This window comes from Falco peregrinus, chromosome 4 (assembly GCF_023634155.1).
Source record: "Falco peregrinus isolate bFalPer1 chromosome 4, bFalPer1.pri, whole genome shotgun sequence".
Lineage (NCBI taxonomy): Eukaryota > Metazoa > Chordata > Aves > Falconiformes > Falconidae > Falco > Falco peregrinus.
Window position 1 is genome coordinate 122,137,316 of NC_073724.1, and position 19,733 is coordinate 122,157,048.

Sequence of the window (19,733 nt, forward strand, 5' to 3'; positions counted from 1 at the left end):
CCCACCACATCTGCCTCCAGCACAGGCTATTTCCCTAGCAGCTTTCTTATCTCATCCCTTTCAAAAGATAACAACCCTATTTTTTCCATGCTCCGTTCACAAGAAAGGTTTGCAAAACTCAGATCTTTCCTGCCACTTCAGCTTCCTAGAAAGACTGAAATACACCCAGGAACAAGATGTGCCCCATCAGCATAAAAAATCCAAAGGTTTTTTTTACAAGATGGAGATAAAAGTGAATTACTGATGAAAAAATTAAACAAATCTAAGATTCAACTCCTTTCTTAGAGGTGATCATTTCAAGTAGGTTTGGAGCATCTACTAGAGCAACATTTGATGCAGTAATTCCAGTTTCTTGACAGTAATGGCCTGGGTTTGAGCCACCCTTGCTGTCCCATTCAATTCAAAAGGCTGTCACAGTTAACAGCTGCAAGAGTTAGAAGGACCTGTAAGGACCACCTCATCCATCCCACCACCCTGGGACATCCCTTTTAGGTGTGTCTTCTCCAGCAGCCCTTCTGCTGGAGGATACTTGCCTACCTCCCAGACGGTTGATGCTGCTTTTTTAGCTTCCTATAATTTTCCCTATATCTAAACAAAATCTTCATGGCTGCATCTGCAGCCCATAGCTGCCTCTTGTGAACACAGAGATCAGATTATTCCTGTTCTCTTTGTTGAAGCCTTTTTTGGTGGAGGACACAGTCATTACGCCCATCTCCAGCTTATCACTCTCAGGTCCAAAGTCCCAGCATCTCCCCTAAATCATCTTTTCCAGCACCCCTGGTCTGTCTGCAGTTTGACCAAACTTGAAGCAGATGATAAGCTATTTTTGTGGAAACCTTCCTAGAGCTGGGTAGAGCAGAAGGGCTATAGCCAGCTCTGTTCTCATTAATGCAAATTAGTCATCTGGCCTTGCTATTAACTTAATACTGATTTCCCCTCTTCCCACAGCAACCCCAGCCTTACCCAAATAGAGGGGGGAGTTCCTCTCGCTTGCAAAGTCGTCGATGTAGGAGATCCCAAAGGGCTGGATGGGGACACCTCCAACGCCCAGCAGCGCCTGGGCGGTGAACAAGACAAGGAGAACCTCGTGGTTCTCTCTGGCAGCGTGGGGGGTGCAGCCAGCATTGCTGAGGTTCCCCCAGGACCCCGGGACCCCAGGCTGGCACAGGTCGGTGGTGTTGCTGAACATGCCTGCCATGACAAGGGGAGCAGATCTAAGGAGCTTGGTTTGGAGAAAGCGTTTCCCTAAGACAGCAGCAAGCGTGTAGGTATGCACGTGGTAGATGTCAGGTGAAGGAAAATGCAAAGAAAGTGCAGAGATTGCTGTGCAGGTGTTCACAGTGAGATGGGTGCATGTGCCATGAAAAGCCACCTCCGCTGAAAATGCAGAGCTGAGATCACTTCCAGGACCTTTGATAGATCTTGCAATAAAGGTAAGTGAGAAAACCTGCAGATTTTGTGAATAGCTGCTCAGGAAACCAGAACGCGTTTTACCCAGAAATGGATTGCAAAGTGAAAGTGCTGATTCTAGCAGCTTTATCTTCCTTAAAATGCTCAGGGAGGCGGTGGTGGTGTTTGTAGCAGGATTTCCATGGTTATGCCCCAAATAACATGCAACTCTTGAGTGCACGACACAGGGCCACCTGCACCAGCACTGCTGAAACATAGCTAATTGTTCCAAACTGTCCTTAGCAGCTGACCCCTGTTTGCAGACATGAATTATTCACCTATTTAAGTCTTCCTTTACTGTCTGCAGCTGTGTGAACCAGCTGTGCTCTCTCCGAAGAGTCAGAAAAAAGCTGTTTAATGAAGGCTTCTAAAAGATTTGCTGGAGCTTCATGGCAGGATTTGGGAAGGTAATAGAGAGTGAAGGTTCTCTTCTTTTTCTCTTCTTTTTCTCTTCTTTTTCTCTTCTTTTTCTCTTCTTTTTCTCTTCTTTTTCTTTCTCACCCTTCACCTTCTTTCAGGGACAAATCCCAAATCCACCCTGACCTGTTCCTCCGTGAGTGATTTAGTCCTGCACGTTTCTCACAGGAGGTTGATTTTCTGGTGGGATCCAAAAACTCAGAGCATTCCCTGAAAGATGGCTCAGCTAGACAGAGGAAGATGGGTGGGTGAGGTGCCCCACAAGCAGCAGAAGTTAGGTGTGAAACTGATGCTCCCTTATTACACACAACAGCATTTCACCCCCAAAGCTGCCCCCGACATCGGGTTGAGTCAAGCTCCTTCCCAGACCTCTCATTTCCCTTCTGCAAAGGGCCTCAGGTGATAGAGTTTATGAGACTTTCTCTTATCTACATTAGGAAAATAAGGGAGCAGTTCACGTGCATGAGGACAACTTGGCTCAACTCGTGGAAGCTGAGAGCCCAGATGGCTGGAGAAGACCAGAAGTACCTGGTGTTTGCCTGCTGTGTGGGTGTGCAGAAGGCAAGGGGAACCAGAGGCACAGCTTACGTTTTGATTGTTTTCGTGCCCTTGCCCATGGTTCCAGCTGTCCCCTGGCTCTGCTTCCCACCATCAGTTGTTGCCTCTCAGGGCTGAGATGATTACCTTCTCAGAAAATTAAAATTTCTTGAGGACAAACCTACAGCTTTCAGGTCCCAACCCCTCCAGGGAAAGTAATTCCCTTTTTCTGTTACAAAAGGCATATATTCCTAGAGTACCTACTGGCAACGGACCGGTCATACTCGTAGGGTCCAGTTATGAAGTGGGGGAGAGACATGAGGAACCCAGCCAAGGAGACGAGGATGGCACCGCAGCCGATGAAACGAGGTCGGTGCACTCGGCTCCCGAAGTAACTTACAAAGACAATCAGCAACGTGTTCCCAACCTGCAGCAGGACACACAGACCAAGAGGTCTCACAAAGGAATGACAGGAGCACGGGGACAACGTCCACCAGGTAGACTGGGAGAAGCAAGCTGTTTTTCACCTCGTTGAAGGAAGCAAGCAGCCCTGATGTCTGGCTGGAGAGGCCATATCGTCTCTCGATGGTCGATATGGAGCTCTTCAGATAGCCGGAGACCAGGAGCTGGGACAGCTGCAGAAGCCCGTGGCAGAAAACGAAGAACTGTCAATACAAAAAGAGAGTGTCCAGCACGATTACTGGGAGCTGCAACAGAACCAACTGCATGTCCCACGCAAAGGCACGATTACTGAACATAAAACCTTTGACCATGAGCCTCTGAAATGTTACCCCTGCACCTGCCATCAGCAGTTTTCTGAAATCAGCTCAGGGCCATTAAACTCTGCTCTGGCAAAAATTACAATAGGGTTAGTATTTGCGAGGAGAGTCTGCTTTCTTCAGCTGAAAGTGGCTTTGGACAAATGGATCATTTCAGCTGGGATGGTGCTAGTTTGTGTTGGCCTTGACCCTGAGATCCAGCAGCAGAAGTGGGATGTTGCACAACCTTCCTGCTCCTGTCCAGCCTGAGTCAGGCAGCCATCCCCAGTGCTGGCAGCAGCTCTTCTGGGACAGGAATGAGCCCTTCCACACACAGCAACAAACAGTTTCTTTAGAGAAAGTCAGGAGAAGGTCACGGAGAGTAATTCAGACCTTCTGTTTTCCTTTCCTTCCTGGGAAGCCCTGGATGTAAAGGACTTATCTCCTTTCAGAAAATGCGATGATTCTTTTCCACCTGCAGAAGGAAACCTTATCAAAGACTGTCATCCCCCAGAAAATCATCTGACCTCATCTCTTCCAGAATTTGGGGCATACTGGTGCTTTGCTTCCCACGTGGCTTGACCGGCCACACCATTAGAGAGCAGCATCCATCTTCCTGCTCCTCGTGCAGAAGCATTTTGCAAATGCCAAAAGAGGGATGGTGACCACCTCCCCTTCATCCAGAGCTCTGCAAACTACTCAGCAAAGGAAAGGAGCTGGCAAGCTGTCTCCTTCCCTGCTGCCACATGGCTCTCCATAGGCATCCTTCCAGTCCCCAAACAAGTTAAAACAAAGTGAAAAACAGCCACGGAGGGGCTGAAGTGTGTCCAGAGCCGGGCAGGGGCTGGGGAAGGGGCTGGGGCACAGCTCGGGGGGGGCGGGGGGAGCTGGGGGGGCTCAGCCCGGAGAAAAGGGGGCTCAGGGGGGCCCTTCCGGCTCCCTACAGCTGCCTGGCAGGAGGCTGCAGCGAGGGGGGTCGGTCTCTGCTCCCAAGGAACCAGTGGCAGGACAGGAGGGAACGGCCTCCAGCCGCACCAGGGGAGGTTCAGGGTGGGCACTGGGAGAAATGTCTTCCCCGACAGGGTGGCCAAGCGCTGGCACAGGCTGCCCAGGGACGGGGTGCAGGCACCGTCCATGGGGGGGTCAGAAGACGTGTGGATGTGGTGCTTGGGGACATGGGTTAGTGATGGACTTGGCAGTGCTGGGTTAATGGTTGGACTCGATGACCTGAAATGTCTTTTCCAACCGAAATCTGTGGTTCTATGATTCTATGAGACAGACCACTCAGCCGAGTGCAGGACAGGCAGTATCCCTGGGTCCTTTCAGAGCTGCTACCCTCAGCCTTAGATGCTGCCGAAAACCACAGGGTGCTGCTTTTGGTAGATGTTTTCCCAGTGGCTGGCTGGAGTGGGGCATTGCTCCAGCTCCATGTGTTTTGCAGCCAGCTCTCACCAGGCAGTAGTCTTGCCCAGAGGAGCTGCTCAGCCTGGCCTGGATTTCTGCTATGTCTTGTTCTGATCCAGGGCTGAAGTGGGGTCGCTGCCGAACTGGACTGCTCTGTAGGCAAAGGGACTATTTACAGCACAAAAAGGGAAAAAGAGGATGGTCAAGCCCCCTTGGCTCCCTGACAACTGGAAAATTGGGGTATGGGTATCACCACCAAAAGTGATGCGCTGGCATCATACAAAGCAGGATGCAATCCACAACCTTCCCCCCTCCAGGCTCATGTCACCACTGAGAGATGCAACAAGTTTTGACCAAGAAAACATCAATGAGCCTAAGGAAAGCTTTCCCAGAGTCAGCTTTGCTAAAACTCCTACTTTCCTGCAAGACGTGCTGACTATGTCCAGGTACTGTTTCCTGAATACACAAGTTCAGATGGAAATGCTGAAGCCAGATTCATTTTTTCCTAGGCACCCACAGCACACAGGCCAGCGAGTACCCAAATCCAAGACCTTCACAGCATGTTGGCCTACACCAGCTCAGCAGCCTCACATCCTGTTCAACACAGGAGGTCAAAATGGTTTGGGAATCTGGTATTTTACTCTCCTCCATCTGGGCAAACTGAAGCACAGAAAAGAGAGATGGCCCTGCAAAGGATTTGCAGTGGCTTGGTGTCAGCGCCAGGCATCTGGGTCCAGGGGCTGTTTGCTGCTCGCCATCAGGTCACAGCACGGCTGGTGACCTGTCAGGAAAAGAAGGAACAGGCCCATGGACCGTAGATCTGCTGGAGAGATGTATGTCCCTCTTTGTCTTTGGCTGCACACATGATGATGCATTTTGTCCTGCAGCAAAACCCACTTGTTTACATTTCTGTATCTGACCACAACATCAGGGTCTCTAACTTGTATGGTCCAGAAAGACAGTCTTTGTGCCTGGAAGATGAGACCATTATTGACACCAGCATGACCCTGGTAAACAGAGGGGGAGATTTCCCTGAGGACCAACTGCTGCAGAGCATAAGCTCAGCTCTGCTTGAGAACCACAGGGTGTAATTGCCTACAGCACCTCCAAGACACCAGAGGTCATATGGACAGGCACACCAACATGCATTTCTGTCCCAGGAGATCTCAGCAGGGCTAACCTTACAAAACCTGCTTTCATCTAAATCCTTCCCTGCCAGCAGAGCTGGCTTCTTCATACTTGCAGCAAAAGGAGGGAGAAGCAGCAGGCAGCAGCGCTGTTACACATGAAGGCAACACACTACAATCAAACGATGCCTGCTTATCAGCTCCCAGGGAACAAACGCCTCAACCCAGAGCATTCCTTTCCACCCTCTCAAAGTACAGGCTGTGAATCCTGTCCGCATCGTAAGCCTAATGTGGCCAAAATGGAGTGAATCAGGTCACCAAGAGCCATGAATCAGGTCTCCTCCCTTCAAAGACAGTTTTGGTTGAGTCCCGAAGGTTGAGTCTATACTTGTAAATGAACCCAGCTGGGGACCATTCTCTGATACCCAGGCCACTGGGAACAGTAGCCTGCATCCATCTTCACCAAACTTCAGAACAGGGCAGTTTCACCCAAAACACTTGCTGGGAATGGTCCCCAGTTCTCAGCTTCACAGTTTTTGGGGAAAAGTAGCAGCTGGCCCAGGGCCAAGTCATGGAGTAGGTGATAATTCAGAGGTACAGCCAGGTGAGCTGTATGCTGAGGTCTGCTCAGGGTCTTGGTACACAAAATGCCCCCTCCCCTCTTGGAGGAACTGATCCAGGGACTGGCATCAATGTATCTAGCTGTGGTTCCCCAAGCCTGTGCTGGGGTGAAGGTCCAAGGGCGGGCTTGGTCCTGCCTTTGCAATCATGGAATCAGATAATGGTTTGGGCTGGAAGGGACCTTCAAGACCACCCAGTCCCACCCCCCGCCAGGGGCAGGGCCCCCTCCCCCCAGCCCAGGCTGCTCCCAGCCCCGTCCAGCCTGGCCTTGAGCCCTGCCAGGGATGGGGCACCCACAGCTGCTCTGGGCAGCCTGGGCCAGCGCCTCGCCGCCCTCACGGGGAAGGGTTTCTTCCTCATGTCCAACCTAAATCTCCCCTCTCTCAGCTTCAAGCCATTCCCCCCTGTCCCACCACTCCCTGCCCTTGCCCAAAGCCCCTCCCCAGCTTTCCTGTCGGCCCCTCCAGGCACTGGGAGCTGCTCTAAGATGCCCAAGAATACAGCCACACCATAATGTTCATCACAGGAGGATTATAATTTTCTTGCAGCAACCTGCTGCTTGTAGCTCCAGTCATCCAGACCAAACTCCTTCACTAGAAGAAGGTTCCTGCATTTTCTACAGCCCACAGAGCAACCATCACCTGTCTCCAGCACCACCACCACACCACCACCACCACCCCCCACACTCAGGTCTGGGGGATGCCACAGTCTGGAAGCCAGGACTTCAGGGGATAAACATCCTGTCTTGGAGAGCAGAAAGCTCCTTCACTGAAATCTGCAGTGCATTTTGATAGACTTATCTTTCCCTTTTCCGGAAAAGAAAAGCAGTGTTGCAGGTTCTGGGGAACACAGAGAAGAGCACAAGCCTGGGTCAATGCAAGGGTATGAGGATATTGTTGGTGTCATGACATCTCAAGGGGATTGCAGCAGCCTAAGGACACCAGAGGTGGAGGACAGGGCGCCTGGGTAACTCCAGGAGCTGGTGGGGTGGTTAAAGACAGCCCAGAAAGAGCCCTCAGGGATGCACCATGTCCGACCGAGGGAGCAAGGGCGGTGAAAGAGCTGCAAAGGCATCCAACCGCAGTGCAAACAGCAGGAAGAAACAAAGGGAAGGAAATCCCCATGGGCTGCCGGGCAGAGCTTCCTAAGATCAAGCTATCAATAGCAGTTTTTAATTAAACATTTCAATCTCTTTTCCTCAATGTGGGCCTTTTCTAAAAATGACTGCTAGCAACCAAACACATTAGAGGGGCCAACATCTAACATTTCTGCGCTGTGTGTGTTGAAAGAGCAGAGACTGAAAGATTTATGAAAGCCTGGGTACCCAGATGGTGACTGCACTAGGTGCTGCACAAACGTTTTCAGGCACAAGTCAGAACCCCAGAGCAAGCAGGGAAACGTTTTCAAAGTCAAAATCAAGGTAGAAGTGGTTGAGAAGGAAGAAACAAACAAGGAATGTGAAGACCGTTGCCTGCATTTTCTCCAACTTCTGCAGTGACTATAAAGCAGCTAGTTTGGGGAAGATGTCACAGACACTTGGCTTTTTGCAGGATCTGCCAGACTTTCTGCATTTCCCATTTCTCTATGATGGTGATTTGCTTTCCTAAGGTAGCAAAGTGGGAGGTCTTGCAATTGAAGCTCTGCAAGGCCAAGTCTCCTTCTCGCTCCTCAGGGAGTCATTGCGGGCAACCACCCTAACCATGGGGCAGTTTTAGGCTGGGGAATATTTTAATGAGTGCGAAATAAAGTAATTGTTGTCATGTGATTTCCAGTTTGCCCCATCATAGCTATGATGATGGTGGTCGGTGTTTGAGACCCAGCAGTGTGTCTGTCACGGGGCTCCCCTGGAACCTCCTGTGATATTTGGTGTAGGGCTGACCACATGCAGACTCAGGTGCCACTCTACACCTTTCTCAGCTAGATCTGGGAAACAGCCCATGCCACAGGGCAGGCAGATCCTATATAGCATCACCTTTCCATGCCATCTAGTTACCTTTCCCAAGGACTCAAGGCTGGAGTTCCTCCATGACTGGACTTGGGACTGGTGCGATCAGCTGGCCTAGGTCTGATGGGCTACCACAGCAACAGGAGAAGATCAGAAGGTGACCTGGGTCTGCAGATACTAGCCTTTTCCCCAAGACCTGAGTCCTGACAGCAGGACATATCCACAGAAAGACAGGAGCAGCCCCAGAGCTGGGTTCTCCCAGAAGCAACCCCAAGCCCAGCTCTCTGGCACCTCTTTCCCGTGAAGGGCCAAGCCATACTCATAATTTCACCCATCTACATCAGTAGAATTAAAACAATTCAGAGAATACAAACAAGCACTTGCATAGGCTGAGGAGGAAGGAAGGGAGAGGTTTTTAATGGCTTTTTTTACATAAACATATCTGAAACATTATTATAAGAGTCTGCTCAGGCTCTCCGTTGAGATAACACCAGATGTTGCACTAGACCAGGGACCGATGTAGCCCTGCCAAAACCAGCACCTTTGCGGTGCCAGGGTGCAGAGCAACCTTCCTCCTCTGGAGCTGTGCCACCACCACTTCCCGTCACCAGTGAGGCATGGAGAGTGCCTAAGACCTCTTCCCAGAGGGAAGGGCAGCATCCCTGCCAGGCCTGTGCTCAGGTGCCCTCACCCGCAGGCAGCGATGTCCCAGCCCAATGCTTACACCCTCCACAACCAGCACTGGGATGGGTGCATCTCTGCTCTACCACACGTCAAAGGAGGAGCTTCTCTGCAATCATGCACACCAGAAGGAACTTGCTGCTTTTCTGCTGTTCTCTATATTTTTTCATATATTTTTGCAGGCTTTGCTCTACTAAGCTTGTATCACATCAGCAAGCTGCTGTTGCTCCCTCTCCCTTAGTGTAAGAGAATAGAGAAATGTACTCAATCCTAAACAGCCAGTAAATTGCAGACCTGGGGGTTGAACACAAATACCCCCTCTCTTAGTGGTCTACAAAAAAATTCTTACAAAGCTTCCATTGTGTTCCTGGTGTTGATCGTGCAGTTTGGCAACAGATCTTCCATGTAAGGGCTCTGAAAGCCGCGCACCCAGTCTTGCCCCCGTTGTCAGAGGGAAGTCCCTATCACGCTGTTTCCATGTGTTTGGGAGACTTTTGCTGCTATTTTAAGAAAGGGGTTTGTGCCTTAGCACATGATAAAATCCCATGCACTAGGCTGTGCATACAGAGAGGGGAAAATGGGCCTGGGAGGAATCAGTTTTTTCCACTTCAATCAATACCAGTTGCATGTAATTGGGCATGAGTCCCTACCACTGCATAGATCCACTTGTAATAAAAGCTTGGGGCAGGGTCAGCTCTGGTTTGTTCTTGAACTAAAGCACAGAGCAGAAAACATCAAGGGCTGAAGCTCCCACAGAGAGTGAATGTCCTCAGCCAGCTCCTCGATGGCTTTGGGAAGCATGCCATCCCCTGAGGAGGGATGTTGGATTCACAGCTGTGCCTGCTAATGAATCTGGAAGCCACCTCTGAGTCATTAACATCATTGGGCATGTCTTCAAGGTACAGGATGGCAACAGGCAGGGTCTGGCAGGGACGAGGAACATGCCCATGGGACCATGGCATCGCCCTGGGGCTGCTCACCTTCCTACGTGGGGCCCTACCAGGAGGGGTTTCACTGACCACATCAACACACAATGCCTGAAAACATGTGCACCTTAAACAACCCAGCAGTGATCGCATTCTCAGCCACAGTCTTCAAATGTCCAAGTGGACTTTCATGTCTCCCAGGTATCCCAGTTTTACTGGACAAAACCTCTTTGTATTGACTACGGTGGCTCACACTACGGACTATGCTTTACTGCCAAGCAATTAGTCACTTCCAGCCTGCTTCCTTTTCATCTGCAGGTGAGCTGTTGCCATAACGCACACATAGGCCTTCCAAAAAGTTTCTCCTTCTGTAGCAGTCTCCATCAGAGGATCCCGAACTACTTCGTGTCTACACGTAAGCAGTTCTTCAGCAGAACTGCTCCTCCCCAAACTTGTGTGTCCATCATGAGATGCTTAATGCCAAGCTTGAAGCCAAGCCAAGACCTTGGACTTGAAGAGAAGCAGCAGCTGACTTAATTTAATCTGCTCTGATGGATTGTAGGAACTCATGACAGGTATCTCTAAAGGCTCAGAGACCATCAGCCCCAGGAGCATTGCCCAGAAGGACAGTTTTGAGTTATGCCTCTGAGTTGCATTTTGACACACGGCAACCAAAAATGGAGAGTTTTCGTGACAAGCTCTCTCTCTGGAGATTTTTTATAATTTTTTTATTAATTAATTAATTATTTATTTATTTCTAAAAAATTAAATTGCAGTGCTGTGATTTTTGGTCCTTCATCTACTTCAAACGCATAAACCACATTGTGCAATGGGTTTGTGTTTCTGCAAGAGCCATTCAAACCCTGGACTTGACATTATATTTTCTGAGGAAGTCATTTAGAAACTGGATAGGGTGACCTAACTTCTTGAAAGCAAAAAAAAAAAAAAAAAAAAGATCTGGGGAAAACATCCTGTGCTGACTATAATTGTGTGTTTGGTGACATGCATGGTCAGGTCATCTCTGCCTTAGGGATGAAAACAAGTTCCTTCAGCAGTTTAATGTGAAACATAGAATCAGAAGAGAGGATTTGCTCTCCTTCGCCACCGGCTGCAGCCAGGGTAACACCTGGCAATGGCTTCATCGTGGCTGCTCCCAGCCTGCTGTGATTGCAATCATCCCTGCAGCCTCCTGCAATGCTGCTCTGCCCTGGAGAGATCAGTCAGGGATTCCCTGCCGAGCTTTCCAAGCACAAACCCAGGAGTAGGTGTCTATCAGAAGCAGAACTGGTGTCCACCGTATCCTTTACTTCTGCCCTTCTCAGGGTGGGCTCCAGGGACCCTTCAGCAAGCAGCAGACTCTATCAGGCATGGGTGGTTTCAGAGTTGCCCATTGCCCTGCCCAGGACTCGCCTGCAAAACTCCCCACCAAGAGTTTCCTCTACATCTACCTTCACAGACACCTTTGCTCAGCAAAACAAACGTTGATTCTGTTCACAGATCCGAGCTGACTTTGCATCTCAGCAGCTTTAATCTTTGAAGTTTCAAACCCCTTTAAAACATCTCCACAAGGAAAAATCAATGGGATTTTATTTTAAAAGATAATCTTGCTGGTAAGTAAAAAAAAAAAACTCAAAACCAAAACAGCTGAATGGACTGAAAAGAGGAGTGGGGGAGAAACCTCAGGACCGTACGGCACCGAGCTCTCCCCTCTCCTGTGCCTCCAGCCTCTGCAACTCTGGTAGCCCTGTGCCTTGGTGACTTCTTCTGAGCTCATTTCACCTCTGCCACAAGGGATGAGGTGGACTAAATTTACCAGCATTTGTAACAAAAACCCCAAACCCAAAAGCTTCCCCACAACAGTGACAAAGAAATCTTACATTGAGCGTAGCAATAGACAATGATGCGATCATTACTGATGAAGTACAATTATTCGGCCAAAAGAGAATGAACCAGATGCTGCAGGAGAGAGGGTGCCAGCCCAGGTGCAGCCCGTAGTTCTGCAAAGAGCTCCTCTTCGGAGAGGACCTGGGATTGCACAGAGTCCGGCAGGACACTTACAGCACTGCGTTGCCATAAGACACAGAAGAGCACCGACCTGTTGGAGCGGGCCCGTCGGAGGCCACGGAGCTGGTCAGAGGGCTGGAGCCCCTCTGCTGTGGGGACAGGCTGGGAGAGCTGGGGCTGTGCAGCCTGGGGAGGAGAAGGCTGCGGGGAGACCTTAGAGCAGCTCCCAGTGCCTGGAGGGGCCGACAGGAAAGCTGGGGAGGGGCTTTGGGCAAGGGCAGGGAGTGGTGGGACAGGGGGGAATGGCTTGAAGCTGAGAGAGGGGAGATTTAGGTTGGACATGAGGAAGAAACCCTTCCCCGTGAGGGCGGCGAGGCGCTGGCCCAGGCTGCCCAGAGCAGCTGTGGGTGCCCCATCCCTGGCAGGGCTCAAGGCCAGGCTGGACGGGGCTGGGAGCAGCCTGGGCTGGGGGGAGGGGGCCCTGCCCCTGGCGGGGGGTGGGACCGGGTGGTCTTGAAGGTCCCTTCCAGCCCAAACCCTTCTGTGATTCTGCGATTCTATAACTTTGAAGAAGCAAGGTATATATGACTGTCTCTGGCTTACATTAAAAATTAAATGAAAAGACAACAGGAAGAATAAGGAATCTGGTCTCCCAGCTTACCAGGTCACTACCAACTCTCCTACGTAAAGGAAACTATAATTTTCCGCACATGCTTGCAGTGACATGCTAGGAAAAGCCCATGTTAAACCATGTATGTAATACTGCATATTACATACATGTAATATGTATTACATATTACAGAAAATCCCCAAACCTGTGACTGCATAGGAACAGAAAAAGCATTTTCCATCTTGCTCTCCATCTATTCACTCAGCCGTTTGGGACCTGCTCCCACATCATACCACCTTTGGCTCCCTCAGACCTGTGTGTCTCAAGCTCCCGCTTCACAGTAGTCTGTTCCCATAGCAAAGCACTCCCTGGCTGTCGTCTGCCTGTTTAAACAAGAGCATCTTGAAAGCTGATGTTCACAAGCCAAACAACATGCTCCATCGAACATAGCATCTGCCATCCAGCCAGGCCAATACCTGGCTTATTTTTAGTTTCCTGCTTCCTTGTGACATGTGAGAAAAGAACGCAAAACTTTCAAAATGTCCTTTTTGTGGAAAAGAAGACAGATATATGAACTTGATTTTGATGCAAGCTGAGCACTTGCTTTTCCTGACATCACTGTGGTCAATACTGGTTATTATTTCCACTTTGCAGATGTCTTATCAAAATGTTTACACCCTTTTTTTCTTTTGAGTGTCACTACACGTCATCAATAGTACCTTGCAGCAGACCACCAGTCACACAAGTGGTGTGATCATCATCATTACATGGGACTTTTTAGAAAAATACTATTACCACCAACTATAAAAAGAGAAAAGGATTCCCCACCACCTCCACAGCCAAGGATCACGGATCCTCCTCTGCAAACAACTGAGCATGCAAATAACAAGCTGAGGACCCCCGCCCCTGGCACCAACACAGCCATGGGTAGGAGGCAAGACCATAATACCTGCAGGCAAGCTCAACATCAACATGCTAATCCCAAACAGGCAGCAGTGGCCCCCCCACCAGAAGATCTCAGCTGCTACTGCATCCAGCCTCACACCACTTCCCAGCTTTGATAAGGGGCGAAAAAGGGACCTTCACCCAGGGTTCCCCATGTCTCAGCGGTTTGGGTGCTCCAGGACAGGGGAAATGTGGCCTCACACCTACGTTGGCAAGTCAAGCTGGTCCTGTGCCTTCCCTGGGCAGCCCTCCGACCATCAGATTGCTGTGCAGAAGTGACCACCACCACCTGCTGTTCCCACCACAACCAGCTCTTGGGGCTTTTGCAAAGGGCTTAACCAAGTCCACTCGTCTAGCTGCCTGCACTGGGCCTGGCAGAGCTCTTGGGTGGAGGTGTGGAGGAACCGTCTCCCTGCACGGCCCCAGACACCCAGCAGCAAAACAAGGAGGAGCTGGGTGAGCTCGTGTCAGGGTCAGGAGGTGTCGCAGGGCGGGTGGCCTGAATCATTGCTTAGGACATACGTTTTCCATGAATAAATTCAAGCAAGGGAAGCCAACTAGATGCCATTCCTTGCCTAAATGGTGACTAATACCCCAAGTTTTGCAGGCTGCTGTGTGCTAAGCTTCAAGCATCAATTCCCCCTTTCCTCTATCTCTGCTGCCACCATTACATAGAAGCATTTATCAAGGGTATCATAAAAAAAAATTATTTCCATGAAGACCGAGGCTCATAGCTGCTTTGAGATCTGGGATTTGTTTCTCTTGGAGGTTTTTTTGGGGGGGGGCTGTGGGAATTTCACTGACAGTTGTTAAACACTGCAGAAGCTGCAAGTTAAACTTGCGCTGCAGCATCGCTCTCCCACCACTTGATTTTGGACGGACCTGGCTGCACATCCAACAGCACTTCTGCTGCATTTTTCAAATACATTTGGTAAACAGAAGTCTTATCAATGCCTTCTGCAGGAAGTTAAACTCCTCTTTACCAGGCCAGTAATCCAAGAGGGGATTATAGAAAGCAGGAGGTATTTACCTTGATACTGAGAAATGGGTTCCTGCAGAGCGTTTTCCGGGAGCGATCCAAGTAGCTGCTCTTTGTAGCGGTACTTGTCATCCTGTCAGTCTGCTTTATCCGCCTGCCAAAATAAATCATTCAGCACAATGCTAAGTTGCTCTGCCTAAATTCGCCTTGCTCAGCACAGCAAAATCCTGTCGTGCTTGCAAACACCCCCACAGCAGGCACACAGTTGTCGTAAGGAATTGTTAATTATTCCTGGTTTTCATTTTCTCTTAGCACTTCACTTCGACAAAGCAACACAGCAGCATGCAAAACACTAACGTGCTAACTACAAAGGCACCTAAGAGGTTAAAAATTATCAATCATTTCACTTCCAAGGAACAAAGCAGTGCTGGGCCAAGATCCCAGTATTTCAAAATCCCAGCCATACAAGAGCATATCTGGGGCCAACGCCTTCCAACAGAATGATGGACGATGTTCTTTAAATATTATGGGGGTGAGTCCTGTTTAGCATCCTTTTCAATGACCGGAGTGATGGGGCAGAGTGCACCCTCAGTCAGTTGGCTGGAGATACAAGACTGGGAGGAGGAACTGACAGAGCTGATGGTTGTGCTGTCATCCAGAGGGACATCAACAGGCTGGAGGAAGGGACACCCAGAGGGACCTCAATGGGATAGAGAAAGGGGCACCCAGAGGGACCTCAACAGGCTGGAGAACCTCATGAAATTCAACTTCATGCAAAGTCCTGCCCCTGGGGAGGAACAACCCCAGGCATCAGCACAGGCTGTGGGCTCACCAGCTCTGCAGAGAAGGACCTGGTGTTGAACGTGAGCCGGCAACACTTCCTCACGGCAAAGGAAAGCCAGATGGGCTGCGTTAGGAGGAGTGTTACCATGATCTCCAGAGGTCCCTTCCAACCTTCTTCTTTTCTGGAGACATTCAAAACCCACCTGGATACAAAAGTGCAACCTGCTCTAGGAGAGCCTGCCTTAGCAGGGGCTTGGGCTGGATGGTCTCCAGAGGTCCCTTCCAACCCCAGCCATTCCATGACTCTGGTTCTGTAATCTCATCTATTCTGCGATCCTGATCCTGTAATAATTATTTCAATACACATAGAAGGGATGTGGGCAATTGTTACTGCCCCAAGCTATGGGAGTCTAATTGCTCTGATCAACTCCTTCATACCCTTGAATCACACGAGACATCTTGTCTTCTTTTTGTCTGCTATCAACCACCTGCCTAGACTGACCGTCTAAATTAGGAAACAGATCTCCAGACCTCCCCTAATACCACCTTAACTCCAGCCACAAAGAGCGTCTTAGGGTCTTCACACAATGCATGGGGCAGGCTCTGGTCTCCACCGTGCTGGTGCAAACCCCCTTGAGCCATATTCTCCTTCCATGGTAGCTCAGCCCCACAAACCCCAGATAAGCTCCTCTGATTTGGTTAGATACATCTGAGACCAGGATCCAGCCTCTGCGTTACATATTGCACTGTATCAAGCTGTCTGAGCTTTTTAGGTTTGTTTGCAATATGCATTTACTCACTGACACTATAGCTGGCGGTCAGTGCTACAGGGTGAGAAAAATACCCACAGCAATGGAGAGATGGGAGAAGAGGCTGAGAAGAAAAACCCAACTGTGCATTTGCTCAGCTCTTGGATGGTGCTGGAGCAGCCTTAGGCCAAGTGTGAGGGAACTGCCCAGACATGAATCACAGAATCATAGAATCAGAGTCATTTAGGTTGGAAAAGACCTTTAAGATCATCAAGTCCAACCGTTAACCCAGCGCTGCCAAGCCCACCACTAAACCATGTCCCTAAGCACCACATCTATGTGTTTTTTAAACACCTCCAGGGATGGCGATTCCGCCACCTCCCCAAGGCGAGGTCAAGCTCACCAGCTGTGGCTGAGGTCACATTTGCTGCTGCATGTCTGCATGGGGTGTAAGTGGTTTCAGCTCCCCATCACACAGGGCTGGTGGCTTCACCAGGGCATGGTGTGCAGAAGTGTGCTCATGAGATCAAGAGGCTTTGGAGATGCTGGCTGGCCAAATTGCCTTCCCAAGAGCTGACTACAGCCAACCATCGCTCTGCCTAACTGAAGGTGGGGGCTGGGGACCTCCCTACAGCCTCAGAGGCAGAAGCTCCTGCCTGCAGGAGCAGGGCTCAGCAAGCCCTTCTCCATCCCTCCATACGTTGGGTCTGTGATGGATTAAAGCCCTCCTTTCCCACCTCTCATTTTCACCCATGGTGGTTTTGCATCTCCACTGGAAGAATCCTTCCACTCTAGCTTTCTGGCTCCCAACCACCACCTAAATTTAACCGTGCAAAGAAATGTACATCAGTGGGAAGCCACCGTTCCCCTCCCTGCCCCGCTGACCTCCTTCCCTTTGGACCTGCGCTCCCTCCTCCCTTCTCACCTGCTATGTCTGTGGAGTGAATGATGCACGGGAGGATGACGTCTTTGTTGGGTTTTTAGTACCCAGGCTTCCTGCTCAGGAAACTGTATTGTTTGGAGGCACGTTAAACACATTAGGCTTTAGCTTGTTCAGTACACTCTAATAGATGTTTCCACCTCAGTGGCATCTGCAAGCTCTACAGCAAATGGGGTGAAAGGTTTTGCATTATTATTTTGTGTAATTCTATTTCCCCCATGATGAGAGGCAAAGGAGCACATACCACAGCCTCAGACAAATTAAAAAAATGTTCAGGTTGATGTAAACTCTAGTAAATGTAGACTGCCTTAACAATGGCATTTATACAACCCTTAAGTGCAGTGCTCAGAAGTAAATTCAAGAGGGGGACCTGCACTCCACTGAGTTACAAGCTCCACAGCATCCTCTGCAAAAAGCAATTGCTGCCCTCAGCCCCATTTCAAGAGACAAGATATTGCTACAACAAAATACAGGATGGGATCAATAAAGTAAATTCGATCGTAAATTAAAGCATCCATGAAAAGCTCCCTGGAACCTCTGGAGGATTAAGCAGCACAAGAGCAAAAGCACCTGCCTCTCTCCAGACCATGGCATCCAATATTGCCTGTCTCTGGGAGCAGCGCTGTGATGAATTATTTACAGCTACCAAGTTTGTTGCTGGAGCCTCTTGAAAGCTCAGGGGTGATGCAGGGAAAAGAAAAAGGGATCCAGGGTAGCAACGGGGGGAAACTAAAAGGAGTCTGAGCCTGGATTTCCAGGGATGGGCATGCTCATGGAGTTGGTAATCACTGTAGGCTTAATGCCCTTCTTGCCCTGGTTATCTGTATTAATGTCTTTGCTAGCCCTCTGCACCAAAGGTGCACTCAATTAGACCTGCAAACAACAAATCCTGTGGTCTGGAGGAATATTTTGGTCCCCCTGCCCATCCTTTCCAGGACCTTTTGTAAATGTGTGCATCCTTTAACACTTCAGAGTGTCCAGGAAGCTGCTACACCTGGAATTAGTCCAACTTCTTCCCTAATCAGCTTTCATAGTCTTCTCAGCAGAAGAAAATGGTAGAAAGCACTGGTAGAAATGTTTTCAGTAATCCCTGCCTAAGCAGGGTATGAACGTCCCTCACCCTTCACCGTGCCCCAGATTCACCACAAATTTCTTTTGTGTTAAGGGCAACCTGCAATCATCTGTCAGCAGCTGGTGGCCAAGGATGCACAGCCACATCTGACTCCATCCCACCACGCACACCTCCGTCTCACCACCAGCGAGGTTTCCTGATTCCTTTTCAGTATTGCCTGGGCGTGTGCACTGCCTGTGAGAGAGGGAGGTGGGAGAGCCCCGAGAGACTGTGAGGGGAAACACTCAGCGGGGATCTGAGATGATGCAAAGGTTGCCAGCAGCTGAAAATGAAGATAACCTATTGCACTTAGATACCATCCATCCATCCATCCACGCTTCTTTAAGAATAAAATAAAACAGAAAAGTATTTTGATCCAGCACAAAGGAGAACGAGCAGACCAAATATTAAAGCAGATAAGACTTAGTTGATTAAAAAAAAATAATAATTTGCATGAAGGTAGCAGCATGCTGAGGTCGGACTGGTGCTTATTGCCTTCGTCTGGATCAAGCCCAGCTGTGGCAGCACCCTCTGGGGATGGCATTTGCTTGGCAAGAGCTGCTTTTTTCTCCTAGCAGATGGACATCTCCGGATGGAAAGAAAGACTATTTTCAATTAGTGCTATTTCTCCTAAGTAACGTCAAGAGGTCTCACTAAATCTGCTCCTCTGCAGGAAGGAGGCAGAACTGGTGCTGCAGGCTGGGTACAGCAGGGGAAGGAGGCAGAAAGGAGGGATGAGACAGCAAATACTAGAACATACACCCATGATGGGGTAAGGGCAGAGGAGAGCAAAAAGAGCAAAACCGAGTGGGACTGGGGCAAGGGGGGAACTTGCCTGGCCCAGGTCTGCAGCCTGATGGCCCAAGCCCCCTCCGGCACCCCAGGAAGAGGATGCGCTGTGGGAATTCCTATCCCTGCCTTGCTCCAGGCATCCCAGCGCATTGGCCATGGTACCCGTGGAGCGTGCAGGGGCCACACCAGCACAAAGGGGAAAGGTAAGGAATAATCAGTCCCAGAGTGCCACCCCTTGATTCTGGAAAACCTGACCCAAACCTGCTTCCAGCCCAGCCCTGCAAGACCAGGACCAACAGCACCCCACTCCCAGGGCAAGCTGCTTCCCATCTCTGTGCCTCAGTTTCCCCAAGAACAAGCCAGGGAATAGATACCACCTGCCTCTATAAAGTGTTTGTGGAGCAGTGGATAAACTGGGAGAGGGAAAGGCTGTGGGCTGTGGCAGCGGGGGCTGTGTTTTTGCAAGGCTGAAGCATTTTGCAAGGCCTTTTGGCAAGCAGTGGTGCTGCTTCTACAGCACTGCAAGGAAGGACCTAACTGGAGACCAGGCTCTTGCAGACGCTGTGAATGCAGGAGGCCAGCACCCTTTACAAGCACAAGCCCAGAGTGGCCATCCCACTTATCTTTATTAGCTACTCGAGAGCAATTAGGCTGTGTTTACACAATATACCATGATTATACAACGTGCTTAATGAGAATCAGAGGCTGCATTTCCTGGCTGTCTAGAGGGCTGGGGTGGCTGGAGAACTAGGCTGTGGCCACGGGCAAATCCCTGCCTGCAGGAGTGAGGGATCCGAGCTGCCTTCAGACCAGAGGGTAGCCTGGCAGCACCCCCTTCCCTCCCAAGCCCCCTCCAACCAGCCCCAGAGACACGGTTTCTGCATGTTGGTCTCCTGGTGCTGGCAACGGGACATTTCTGCAAAGCTAGAGGAGGTGTCACTGCTTGACTCTGCTC

The 19,733-nt window shown here is 50.0% G+C and overlaps 1 protein-coding gene across 4 annotated transcripts in view; it reads right to left on the bottom strand.

Moving 5' to 3' along the window:
• SLCO2B1 (solute carrier organic anion transporter family member 2B1) overlaps nucleotides 1-19,733 on the bottom strand; it is a 61,457-nt gene that overhangs the window by 32,921 nt on the left and 8,803 nt on the right. The window contains exons 2-5 of one of the 4 annotated variants that reach the window (XM_005230418.3): nucleotides 14,455-14,557; nucleotides 2,931-3,068; nucleotides 2,668-2,830; nucleotides 964-1,191 (exon numbers count right to left, since the gene is read on the bottom strand). In XM_005230418.3, coding sequence (XP_005230475.1) covers nucleotides 964-1,191; nucleotides 2,668-2,830; nucleotides 2,931-3,068; nucleotides 14,455-14,535 — 610 coding nt within the window. In that variant the 5' untranslated portion in view covers nucleotides 14,536-14,557. Of the gene's footprint in view, nucleotides 1-963; nucleotides 2,831-2,930; nucleotides 3,069-14,454; nucleotides 14,558-19,733 lie in introns of those variants that run through there. The other 3 variants (XM_027776850.2, XM_055803224.1, XM_027776847.2) reach the window with 3 other exon arrangements.